The sequence below is a fragment of the Bos taurus genome, chromosome 6 (assembly GCF_002263795.3).
Source record: "Bos taurus isolate L1 Dominette 01449 registration number 42190680 breed Hereford chromosome 6, ARS-UCD2.0, whole genome shotgun sequence".
In the NCBI taxonomy this organism is placed as follows: Eukaryota; Metazoa; Chordata; class Mammalia; order Artiodactyla; family Bovidae; genus Bos; species Bos taurus.
The window spans coordinates 99,433,243-99,447,003 of NC_037333.1; the positions used below are offsets into that span (position 1 = coordinate 99,433,243).

General features: G+C 41.5%; 1 protein-coding gene across 1 annotated transcript in view; it reads left to right on the forward strand.

Moving 5' to 3' along the window:
• The window catches only part of CDS1 (CDP-diacylglycerol synthase 1), a 79,957-nt gene that overhangs the window by 21,506 nt on the left and 44,690 nt on the right, over positions 1–13,761 (forward strand). The window contains exon 3 of the mRNA XM_003586222.5: positions 9,499–9,595. Within this exon, the coding sequence (XP_003586270.3) occupies positions 9,499–9,595 (97 nt within the window). The remainder of the gene's footprint in view (positions 1–9,498; positions 9,596–13,761) is intronic.

A 13,761-nucleotide genomic window follows, 5' to 3' on the forward strand; every position in this document is an offset into this window, starting at 1 on the left:
GCACCAACCAACCTGGGGAGTTCATCTTTCAGTGTCTTATCTTTTTGCCTTTTCATACTGTTCATGTAATTCTCAAGGCAAGAATACTGAAGTGGTTTGCCATTCCCTTCTCCAGCATTCTGTCAGACCTCTCCACCATGACCCCTCCGTCTTGGGTGGCCCCACACAGCATGGCCTAGTTTCCTGAGACTTTGCTAAATTCACTGATTAGCTCTAGTAATTTTCTGATAGTATCTTTAGGATTTTCTATGTTTATTATCATGTCATCTGCAAACGGTGAGAATTTTACTTTTTTTCTGATCTGAGTTCCTTTATTCCTTTTTCTTCTCTGATTGCTGTACCTAGGACTTCCAAGGAGAAGCAATGGCAACCCACTCCAGTACTCTTGCCTGGAAAATCCCATGGATGGGGGAGACTGGTGGGCTACAGTTCATGGGGTCACGAGGAGTTAGACATGACTGAGCAACTTCACTTTCACTTTTCTCTTTCATGCATTGGAGAAGGAAATGGCAACCCACTCCAGTATTCTTGCCTGGAGAATCCCAGGGATGGGGGAGCCTGGTTGCTGTCTATGGGGTCACACAGAGTCGGACATGACTGACGCGGCAGCAGCAGCAGGACTTCCAAAACTATGTTGAATAATAGTGCTGAGAGTGGGAACCCTTTTCTTATTCCTGATCTTAGAGGGAATGCAGGGAATGCTTTCAGTTTTTCACCACTGAAAATAATGTTTGGTATGGGCTTATCATATATGACCTTTACTATGTTGAAGTAGGTTTCTACTATGCCCATTTTTTGAAGAGTTTTTTTTTAAATCATAAATGGTTGCTGAATTTTGTCAAAGGCTTTTTCTGCATTTATTGAGATTATCATATGGTCTTTATCTTTCAGTTTGTTAATATGATGCATCACATTGATTGATTTGCGTATATTAAAGAGCTCTTGAATCCCTGGAATAACCCAACTTGATCATGGTGTATAAGCTTTTAATGTGTTGAATTCTGTTTGCTAGAATTTTGTTGAGGATTTTTGCATCTATATTCATCAGTGATCAGTCAGTTTAGTTCATTCACTCAGTTGTGTCCAACTCTTTGTGACCCCTCGGACTGCAGCACGCCAGGCTTCCCTGTCCATCAGAGCTTGCTCAAACTCATGTCTATCGAGTCAGTGATGCCAGTCATCAGTGATACTGGCCTGTAATTTTCTTTTTTGTGTGTGTTATCATTGTCTGGTTTGGGTATCAGGGTGATGGGAACTCGTAGAATGTGTTTGGAAGTGTTCCTTTCTCTGAAATTTTTGGAAAGAGTTTTGGAAGGATAATCATTAGCTCTTCTCTAAATGTTTGGCAGAATTCTTCTGTGAAGCCCCTGGGCTTTTGTTTTTTGGGAGATTTTTTAATCACAGTTTCGATTTCAGTACTTATAACTGGGTTGTTCATAATTTCTGTTTCTTCCTGGTTTAGTCTTGGAAAATTGAAATTTTCTAAGAATCTGTCCACTGCTTTCAGGTTTCCATGTAATTGCCATTTAGTTGCTCATGGTAGTCTCTTATAGTCCTTTGTATTTCTGCATTGTCTGTTGTAACCTCTGCTTTTTCACTTCTAATTTTGTAGGTTTGATTCTTCTTTTTTTTTTTTTTTTTGGTGAGTCTGGCTAAAAATTTGTCTATTTTGTTTACCTTCTCAAAGAACCAGCTTTTAGTTTTATTAATCTTTACCATTGTTTCTTTCATTTATTTCTGCTCTGATCTTTATGATAATTTCTTTCCTTCTGCTAACTTTGGGATTTTGTTGTTGTTGTTCTTTTTCCAGTTGTTTTAGGTGTAAAGTTAGGTTATCTATTTGATGTTTTTCTTGTTTCTTGAGGTAGGATTGTGTTACTTTAGACTTCCCTCTTACAGCTGCTTTTGCTGCAAACTATGGGTTTTGAGTTCGTGTGTTTTCATTGTCATTTGTTTCTAGGAATTTTTTTATTTCCCTTTTGATTTCTTCAGTAACCTGTTCATTATTTAGAAACGTATTGTTTAATTTCCATGTGTTTGTATTTTTACAGTTTTTTTCCCTTATAATTGATATCTAGTCTCATAGCATTGTGGTCAGAAAAGAGGCTTGGTATTATTTCAGTTTTCTTACATTTATTGAGGTTTGATTTGTGACCCAAGATATGGTCTGTCCTGGAGAATGTTCCATATGCACTTGAGAAGAAAGTGTATTCTGCATTTGGATGGAATGCCCTGAAGATATCAGTGAGATTCACCTGATCTAATGTGTCATTTTAAAGCTTGTACTTTCTTATTAACTTTCTGTTTTGATGATCTGTGCATTGGTATAAGTGGGGTGTTAAAATCTCCTAGTACTATTGTGTTACTGTTGGTTGTCTTCCTCTTGGATCGATCCCTTGATCATTATGTAGTGTCCCTCCATGTCTCTTATAATAGTCTTTATTTTAAGGTTGATTCTGTCTGATAAGAGGATTGCTACTCCAGCTTTCTTTTGATTTCCATTTGCGTGGAATATCTTTTTCCAGCATCTCACTTTCAGTCTATATGTGTCTTTAGGTCTGAAGTAGGTTTCTTGTAGACAGCATGTATATGGGTTTTTGTATCCATTCAGCCAGTCTGTGTCTTTTGGTTGTAACATTTAATTCATTTACATTTAAAGTAATTATTGATATATATGTTCCTATTGCCATTTTCTTGATTGGGGTTTATTTTTTTTTAGATCTTTTTCTTCTCTTGTATTTCCTGACTAAGTCCCTTTAACATCTATTGTAAAGCTGATTTGTTGGTACTAAATTCTCTTAACTTTTGCTTTTCTGTAAAGCTTTTGATTTCTCCATCAATTTTGAATGAATCCTTGCTGGGTAGTTCTGGCTATTTGGTACTCTCTAGGGTTAGGAATCTCTGGTAGTCTAGGGTCTTGGAGTTAGCACTCTGGCTCCATAGGCTCAGGGCCTGATCTCTGGCTGGAAATGGAGATACCATAGGTGGTTTGTTATTGCATTAGATGGGATTAAAACAAATACACAAAAATGAGAAACAGAAGGCACACCCCAGACAAATGGCAATTATAAAATCAGGCAAATAATAATTAAAATAATGGAATTTACACACATACATATACACCCATAAGCAAAACCAAAACAGTCCAAAAAAAAGTACAGTAGATTGACCCGGTGAACAAAGGAAATCAAAAGTGATATCCACCAGTTAACATAAGTAACTAAAGCATGAACTGGAAAATAAAACTAAAGCAAGATGCTAACTGGGGAATTTTTAAAGCAATGAAAACAAAGCTAACAAATATGGTGAGAAAAAGAAAAGAAAGAGAAGAAAACTAATAGAAATGCAAAGTTTAAAATAGATAAAGATAGATAAGGTAGATAAAGATTTATATGTATTAAAGACTAACTGAAACAGGAAAAGAATAGTAGGAAAAAAAACCAAGGAATAAATGTAGAAAAAATAATAAATTTTAAAAAATTAAAATTAAAAAAGAGAAAGAAAAAAAATAAGGAAAACTCCACAGAACCATAAAAGGCCAACACAGAGGCTGAAGTATGTAACAAAAATAAAAAATGTGCTTTAAAAAATTCTCAAAAGCTTAAAAAGATTGAATAATACTACTTAAATTGACAACTGCAACAACAGAGGGTAAAAAAGGAAAAGAAAAAAATCCAGAAGCAACTACAGGACAAGTCAAAATATAAAAAGAATAAATGTTCAAATGTTTTTCTTGAGTCTCTGCCATCAGTGTCCGTTCCCTCGATGGGAGTCCCAGTTCACCTCACCTCCCTAGGATGCCCTCCAATACTGCTGGTCTCTGGACCTGCTTCCGGGGCAGCTCATACTCTAATCCGGTTCTACACCTGTGTGTTCTTGCCTCTGATGTCCACAGTTGTCAGAACTAGTGCGTGGTCTTTTGTCAGAATTCTCATTGTCCTTTCATGTATTCCATAGCCACAGAGTCAGCTTAGTTGATCGTGTGGATTTAATCTGCAGCTTGTACAGCTGGTGGGAAGGTTTTGGGTCCTCTTCCTTAGTCACCCTGCCCCTGGGTTTCAGTTGTGGTTTTATATCCACCTCTGCATGTGGCTTGTTCACATGGGTTTGCTCCTAAGGCTGCCCTGGAGGACTTGGGTCTGCCCCAGTGAGGGCCAGGTAGGGGGTGGCAGAGCTGCTTGGGTCATGGGGGCCCTGACAACACCAGGTACTCAGGGGAGCTGGAGGCTAGGGCAGGAGGAAATATTGTGCTCTAGAAGGATATGGCAACCCACTCCAGTATTCCAGCCTGGAGAACCCCCGGACAGAGAAGTCTGGCAGGCCACAGTCCACAGGGTCACAAGGAGTTGGCCATGACCAAAGTGACCCCGTGTGCCCAGACGCAGGACTTTTTCTAGTCTCTGGCAGGTGTGTCCCACTGGGGTCGTGTGTGGAGGTGGCATGGTTGCTTGGATCACAGGGACCCTGGCAGTACCAGCTATGCAGGAGCGCCAGAGGCTATCATCACAGGAGATATGATACTGTTAGGGCTTTTTCTAGCCTGTGGCAGCTATGCCCCAGTGAGGAGTGAGTGTGAAGGTGGTGCAGCTGTTTTGGTCATGGGAACCCTGGTGGTGCCAAGTGTGCAGGGACACGGACTGCCTCAGCCGCAGGAGCTATGGCCCTCAGTCTGGTTGCTCAGTGGTGTCCAACTCTTTGCAACCCCATGGACTGTAGCATGCCAGGCCTCCCTGTCCAATGCCAACTCCTGGAGTTCACTCCAACTCATGTCCATTGAGTTGGTGATGCCATCCAACCACCTCATCCTCTGTCCTCCCCTTCTCCTTCAGCCTTCAATCTTTCCAAGTATCAGGGTCCTTTCCAATGAGTCAGTTCTTTGCATCAGGTGGCCAGAGTATTGGAGTTTCAGCTTTAGCATCAGTCCTTCCAATGAATATTCAGGACTGATTTTCTGTAGGATGGACTGGTTGGATCTCCTTGCAGTCCAAGGGACTCTCAGAATCTTTTTCTAGCCTCTGGTGGCTGGTGATCGGAAGGCCTCTTTGGCTAATGCTTCTCCATTGCTCTGCCCATTCAGGCACTTGGAGGGCTCCCCTGCCTGGGGTCCTCTGTTGCTCAGTGTGTTAGGCACATAAAGGGGCCCTGCTGACTGGGGTCCTACTCTGGTGTTCCGTGCATAAGGCACTAAAAGGGCTCCCCTGGTGGGGTCCTTCTCTGTTGTTTGGATGGGCGAGCCTCTCTGTTGTTCAGCTGCTAGTGCAGGCATGTGGAGAAAGAGGCCATGGTGATGGCACCACCCCTACGCATGACTCAGGAGTATCCACTTGCCTTCATGGCTGCCTGATTTTCCTCCAGAGGCATTTCCCACCACAATCTCCTCCCTCATGTCACCTCGGGCCAACTCCCCACAGTCAACAGCAGACCTCTCCCTGGGATTGCTCCACAATCCCTACGCTTCAGCTCCCAGTTGCTATGCCTTCTGGGAAACATGCGTCCCTGTCTGGGGTACCTATGGCTGTGACAAGGATTGTCTGTGTGATTCTCATTCCATTTGGGCTGTCACAGATCAGCTGCTTCACTCTCAGCCTCAATTGTTTCTCCTCTGGTTGTGGGGATCGGACCCCTGCTTCAGTTCCCCCACTTGCTGAGTGCAGGTCCAATCCTACTAACTCTCCTTTTTTCCCCCTACTTCTTTCATTGTACTGAGTGGTCAGTGACTCCTGTCTGCTCTCAGCTGGTGTTCTTCAAGCACTTCTGTGTCTGAAGGTGTATTCCTGATGTATCCATGGAGAGAGATGTACTCCACGTCCACCTACTCCTCCGCCATCTTGTTCAAAGTCCAGATAAAATCTTTAAAGTGAAATTCCTTGGACAAGATTTATGTTCATTTTTAAGACTCTAATATATAATGCCAAAGAGAGCATTAGCCATTGATATTAGAAGGAGCTTGAAAAGTCTTCAGTCCCTTGGCAGGTGTCCCAGTCTGTTTCTTGACCTTTGCATGGATCTGCGGAAAGGAATATTCATTAGCCAGCGAAGTGGCTGGCTTTCTCCTTGAGTGAAGAGCTTCTTCAGCAATGAATCTAACTTAGTAGTTCTTTCCAGGGGCGATGCCTTGGGTTTTGTACCATCCCCCACAACCTGTGAACATTTGGCAATGTCTGGCTGCTGAGATGGCTCAGTGGTAAAGAATCCACCTACCTATACAGGAGCTGCAGGAGACGAGGGTTTGAACTGTGGGTCAGGAAGATCCCCAGGAGGAGGAAATGGCAACCCACTCCAGTATTTCTTGCCTGGAGAATCTCATGGACAGAGGAGCCTAGAGGGCTACAGTCCATGGGGTTACAAAGAGTCAGACACTACTGAGCATCCATGCACAGAGACATTTTAGGTGTCACAGTGAGAGAGGGCACTGCTAGCACCATCCTACAGTCCATGGAACAGCTCTTCACGGCAGAGAATGATGTGGCCCAGATGTTACTAGTTAAGGTTGAGAGACCGTGAAGATACCCAGGCATAGTCTTGCTGGCGCTCTTGTACTCTGTCATACCGTCTTCCTTCTCCCTGGGAACCTGCACACTTCCTGTCCACTTCCTCCTAAGGCTGGTAGATGGGGTTTCTCCAAAACCCTACCCTTTACTAGATGGCCCATCAAGTTCTTGTTTGTTCTCGAAGAGTGCCTCTGTGCTCTGATTCTTGGCTCAGATGAACTCCCTTGTCAGCCTCGGTCTTTGACAACTCATGATGCTTGTACCACAAGGAAAAAAAAAATTTGTTGTTTTATTACTTTTGAGATAAAAACCCTAAAGAGTTGTAGTTACAGTAAGACATTGTGCATCACATGCCTGATTTGAGCAATAAATGTGTCATCGCTTTAGACAATTGCTTTTAAGGACACTGCTTGCTTTTGTTTAGTTGCTTCAGTCATGTACAACGCTTTGCGACCCCATGGACTGTAGCCCTCTAGGCTCCTCTGTCCATGGGATTTTCCAGGCAAAGAACACTGCTTAATTAAATACTTTTTAGAAATTTCATTTCTAGCTCACAGAGGTCCTGGAGACAGGAGAGCTTGAATGAAGCTCTCCTATATTGGTTCTCAGTTCCTTGATCTAAAACAATCTGTGAGGTGATGACTTAGACTCAAAATTAAGGCTTCCTCTAAGGTGATCATGGTGGCATGGTAAGGGAAGTCAAGAATTTTGAGTTTGGAAATAGACTTTCCTATGGATTTTAGTAACAGTGGTACATACATTTTGCATATCAGAGCTCTGTTTGGAGTTAAGGGCTTCTCCCGTGAGAGGTAACCTTTGGTTACCTTATCAGTGGGTATATATTATGTTTAAATCTGTGCTTTATGTGCTTAACTTTGTATTAGGTTTTCTTGGGAGGTTTGAGGAGTCATTTAAATTACAATAAGACAAGTAAGTCTTTGATCTTGTTGGGGAATTTTTCTGGGAGGAGTAGCATTGGTATAATAAAAGAGAGTAGGTCTCTGTTTAAATCTCTGGTTCTCTGATGTTCAAGGCCAGCCCTTTAGTGTTAGAGGTGCACATGGACCTTTAAGTTCCCACCAAAGGCTGATTTCCGACACTTGGATAGTGTCCTTTGTCTGAAAAATGTTCTCAGTGATTCCGAGTCTGAGAATCAGTTATGAAGGAAGGCTTAGTACCTTTCTGAGATTCATGCAAACAAGACAGGGTTATTACCCACAGACTGGCTTGTGGTCCTTTATTTACCTCTGACTAGCTCTGCAACCTAACTCAGTTTCCTAATCCATCCATTCATCCTCAAAGAGTTCGTTCTATAAAGCCAAATGGAACCTTTCAGCTGTAGCTTTTCAGCACAGCCCCAAAGCTTTCAGTCTCATGAAAAATGTATGAGTCTACATGCAGAGTTAAGCAGGAGAGGGAAATAAAGTTGGGTAAGTACAATTTGACAAACTTGTGCAAAACCTTGAAAACAATTTAAAAGAGCTTGGATTTAATGTTGGCATTTTAGGTCTTGTGTGCAGAAAGGACGTGATCAAAGGGATTTTTGAGAGAAGAGTAGATCTGGGTATCTAGACTATATAGGAGAGTGACTGAAGACAGGGAATGTAATTAGTATTAGACAAATGAATGGAATCAGCTAATATTTCTGTTATAGAGTGGAGAATACTTAGAATAGGGTGTGCCTATGTGTTATCATATGTTGGGTCAAAATGTCTGTGATATAATTTAAATGTTATAATTTCAATTAATAGAAGTCAGAAATTATTGAGTAGAGTGTACAATGAATGTAGAATGAATAAACTCAGAGGGCAGGAATTTTAGATTCAGAAAGCATATCTTTCTATGTTGTTATTGTTGGTGTTCAGTCGCTCAGTCGTGCCTGACTCTTTGGAGCCCCATGGACTGCAGCATACCAGGCTTCCCTGTCTTTCATTGTCTCCCAGAGTTTACCCAAGTCCATTGAGTCAGTGATGCTATCCAACCATCTCATCCCTTATTACCTTCTTCTCCTTCTGCCCTCAGTCTTTCCCAGCAATGGGGTCTTTTCCAGTGAGTTGGCTCTTCGCATCAAGTATTAAAAGTTCAGCTTTTAGCGTTGGTCTTTCCAATGAATATAGGTGTTATTAGAACAATTTGGGGTGTTTCATACAGTGTCTGCTGACATTTTTCATGACATAGCCACAGAAAGAGTGCAGCTATTTGTAAGGTGCACTAGGGGTGTGTGTGATGACCCTGTGTTGGGGGAGATGGGCTTCCCAGGCCCTTATTGACAGCAGAGGGTTAAGCAGGTGAAGTCACACTCAACCACCAGGGACCAGCCAGGTTTTTTGTTCAGGGGAGCTCTGCTCTAAGAACCAGCAAAGGCCCAAGAAGAAAAGAATACTCTACTGCTGAAGGCTCTGTCCCTCAGGAAAACAGGCTGAAAGAAGTCGAGCTGAAAGAAGTGACCTTCCGGTTGGCCTTGTCCTCAATGCCTGACCTCCCCGCACCTTCCTCATTTTCCTGAAATTGCTAGTCTCTCCAGTTTCAGTTCTGCGTTGCCCTTTCTTTACTTTTTCTCATTAGAAGGCCATGCTCTCTGTTATAACCCACCGTAACATCATTACCATTTATATCAACCACCCCGAAGGAGGGACCTCCTTTGAGTGGGCTGTCACCTGGCCCCTCCTTCCCATCTGAATGACCCGAGGTGGGATGTGTAGACATCCTTGTTGGCCACCTCACTTCCCAGCCTCAGAGGATCCATCCTCATTCATGTGGAACATGAGCTGGTTTTCACTTTTGGCACACATAATTTTCACATTTCCTTTAGCTCTCAGTGACAGAGCAATTGCTCTTGGTTTGCTTGGTTGGTAATCGTTGTTATTGTACGAGGCAAAAGTAGGTGCATGGGGATTCCTAAAGTGTAGTTAAGGGAAATCTGCTAAGTCTGGCAATTTAGTAGTGAAACAACATGCAAACATTTACGAATACACTGATGCTAACTTTACAAACATTTCCTTTGTAGATGGAAAAACTGGTGGATTCGTGGAATTCTTACTCTGACGATGATTTCGTTGTTTTTCCTGATCATCTATATGGGATCCTTTATGCTGATGCTTCTTGTAAGTGTTTTGTGTTTGCACAAGTGTTTCTCACTTGCTTTTACAGCATTAGTATTGAAGTAATTTGAGTATGCCATGAAAAAGAAGGTGATTCAAGACTTGGTAACAGCAAATGTAGTTCCTTGAGGCATATTCTGGTTTATGAAATGACCTTGATGATTGATCTTTTCCACTTGCAAATTGGCCATTCAGTGTGTTCTTTATGTACAGAGACCAAGTACATACAACAGATAACACAACTTTGTGTCAGAAACTGTGCCAAGCTTTCAGTAGAAAGAAATACACACACGTCTTCAACATATGTGACTATCAGCTAGATCCCTGACTTCAAGAGACTCAGACTGATGGCAGAGACGTATAGGTAGCCATATGAATAAAGAGTATAGTAAATGAGTGAAATAAACTCTGTGATCTTATTGGGAAAGCACAGTAAAAAACAAAAAGAAAACTGTGCCAGGCTATCCCAGGGAATGGTGCATTGGGGCTGAAAACAGAGCACCTATGTCTGCCCTCATGGAGCTTACTGTCTACGTACTAAAGAATTGATCAGATATATCATCACAGGCTGCGGTGAGCATCTGGACAAAAGAATAGGAAGCTAAGAGAGCAGAGGGGGTGCTGGTAGGCTTCCTGGACTTTATCCAGTTCTCAGCAGCAGCACAGTGATTGAAGGCTGAGTAGGAGTCACGGGGTGAAGCAGAGATCTTGGGGGAAGAATCGTCACAGCCAAGGTTTCCTTGTGTATAAAAATCTTGATCACCAAAGAAGCATGAAACATTTGAAGTCCCAAGTGGTAGAAGTAAGAAGGAGAAACACATTTTGTTAAACAAATTCATCACTTCCCGGGTGTTGAACTTGGTTTAGCAGTGAACAGTGAGGGCCTGTTCTAGGGTTATGCATGATGTCCCTTCTTTTTATTATTTGTCTTCATCCATCTCAGTTCCTATCTCCAGAAACAACCCATGGCACTATTCTTGCCTGGAAAATTCCATGGACAAAGGAGCCTGGCGGGCTACAGTCCAAGGGGTTACAAAGAGTCAGACATGACTGAGCGAATAAGCATGCATGCACACATCTCAGTTAATTTAGTCCCTCTTATGACCTTACCTCCCTCTTTGTTTTCTGGCTGCCTGGACACCCTGAGAAATAGGTTTACCTGCCTTCCCCTCCCCTGTTTACTCATATTCACAGCGATAAAGTTGTAGGAGCATTATGATGATTGTCCTTTTATTTTTGTTAAGAAAATAAAAGAAGTTTTGAAGTGAAATCAGACACAGTTGGAAAAAAAAATCCCATGGACTTCTGAAGTGACTTAGAATACCTCTTTAAAGGACCATAAAGCCTTTTCACTTTTCTTTTCATCCTCTTGTTAATTTTGTACTTTTTTTTGCATATCCAGGTTAAAAAAAAATGCAAAATTACTTTCTCTGTTGTGTTAATTTGCTGACATTGCAGCTTTTTCTTACAAAGGAAAGATGGATAATGGAAAGGACCGGCTTAGTGTGAGGCTAGAGGGTGCTGAGTATGAGAGCCAGGTAGGCAGGCGTGAGCATTGTTCAAGTGTGACATGAGGGGTGGGCCCCAGCTGCCAGTCCTCTGAGTCTGAACCCCCGAGGACTCCCAGTGGTCTCAGGATGACATTTCAGGGACTGAGTGGGTGCTGAGCGCTTCCCAGTGCTGTGTGGTGAGCGGTCAAGCTAGGGGAAGGAGAGGTGGGGTGATGGCATTGAGGCAGATGGCCTCAATAAGGCTTTGGGGATGAAAGGATCTTTGAGTAGACCTTGAGGACCTGTCGGGCTGGAGTGAGCACTGTGAGCAAAGGTCCCAGTGGCTGGGTGTGTCAGGAAAGGGCAGGTGAAACCTTTACCAGGAGCTTGGGGCCTTTGAATGTGAAAATGTAATAGGGATCAAATCCTGGAGGCCCTTGAGATACTATGTGAAGATGTTCAGAATTTATTTTGTAAAGCAGTGGGGAGCCATTTAAAATTGTAGGGATCATTTGGATTGTTAGTCCTCTTTCGAAGGTAGTTTTGATCAAAGATTATAAACCACCAGTATCCTGGAGGCACTGACTCAAGTTGGTTTGGTGGGTTCCCAGTGACAAAATGACATTATTCTCCAAGCTGAACTATTTGGTGTGATAACAAGGGCCAGAATTTGTGGATAGAGACCAATTCTTAACCATTCTTTTATGACAGCATTGAAAAAACCTTTAAAAACATCCTTGCATGTTTGGATTCTGATTTTTTAAAGAGAGAGTCATAAGCACATTTAAAGTACTTGGGCTTTTTTGTTTTTCTACTATGAAAGGAAAATGCCATTGTATTGCAGGTTATTTCTTTGGTGAGTTTAATCAGAGAGTATTAAAGATCTAGTTAAAATACGTTTGCACTGTTATTGCTCTTAGATTTACAGCACATGCATGCACACACATGTACACATGCATTTCTACATGCTTTGTACTTATGATATGTATGTTAAGGAAACATGGGTAGATATATGCATACACACACACTGTTGGTACTCAATCAATACTATCCGTATTTTAAAGTCTTATTTACCTTTATAACCCTAACTGCTGCTGCTGCCAAGTCGCTTCAGTCGTGTCCCACTCTGTGCGACCCCATAGATGGCAGCCCACCAGGCTCTCCCATCCCTGGGATTCTCCAGGCAAGAACACTGGAGTGGGTTGCCATTTCCTTCTCCAATGCATGAAAGTGAAAAGTGAAAGTGAAGTCGCTCATTCATGTCCGACTCCTAACGACCCCATGGACTGCAGCCTACCAGGCTCCTCCATCCATGGGATTTTCCAGGCAAGAGTACTGGAGGGGGGTGCCATTGCCTTCTCCAATAACTCTAACCAGGTCCTTTATATTTTGAGAAGTACACGTTGTACCTAGCTTGCATTTGTCTTACAATACTGGCATTCAAAAATGACTAATTGAAGAGAGTTTTATTAAAAACTTACATCTAGGAAATGATAGCTACTATTTTAAGATGGAACTCATACTCGCATTCTTTAAAATAAGAGGTTTTTCTCTTCAACCTTCTATTTATAGTGCTTTAATTGTTGTAGTCACAGCTTGGAATCACACTTTCTAAGTGATGCAGTTACTAAAGCATATTTGTTTAAGAAGGAAATGGGAACATGTGACAGATATAAGAGGTTCCCCATACCCCTTCCTGGAAACTCCCATAATAATTATTTTAATGCACAATTATTTAAATAGTGCATTTCCCATTGTGAGAGTTATAAATGTTTATTAAAATTACTTTGGAAGGACTTCCCTGGTGGTCCAGTGGTTAAGAATCTGCTTTGTAATGCAGGAGACGCGGGTTCGATCCCTAGTCAGGGAACTAAGATCTCACATGCCATGGACCTAATTTAAAAATATTAATAATAAGGTTTCTTTATAAAATTATTTTGGAAAATAAATAATTAAAAAAACACTCCCAATCCCATCATCAGTGACCAAAACTCAATTAATACTGCCATTTGATATATTTCCTTTCATCTTTTTTTCTTTTAAAAAACTGTGGAAGTTTTGGCCACAGCAGTCAGAGTAGAAAAAGAAATAAAAGGAATCCAAATTGGAAAACAAGAAGTAAAACTCTCACTATTTGCAGATGACATGATCCTCTACATAGAAAACCCTAAAGATTCCACCAGAAAATTACTAGAAATAATCAATGACTATAGTAAAGTTGCAGGATATAAAATCAACACACAGAAATCCCTTGCATTCCTATACACTAATAATGAGAAAACAGAGAGAGAAATTAAGGAAACAATTCCATTCACCATTGCAACGGAAAGAATAAAATACTTAGGAATATATCTACCTAAAGAAACTAAAGACCTATATATAGAAAACTATAAAACACTGGTGAAAGAAATCAAAGAGGACACTAATAGATGGAGAAATATACCATGTTCATGGATTGGAAGAATCAATATAGTGAAAATGAGTATACTACCCAAAGCAATTTATAGATTCAACGCAATCCCTATCAAGCTACCAACAGTATTCTTCACAGAACTAGAACAAATAATTTCACAATTTGTATGGAAAAACAAAAAACCTCGAATAGCCAAAGCGATCTTGAGAAAGAAGAATGGAACTGGAGGAATCAACCTACCTGACTTCAGGCTCTACTACAAAGAC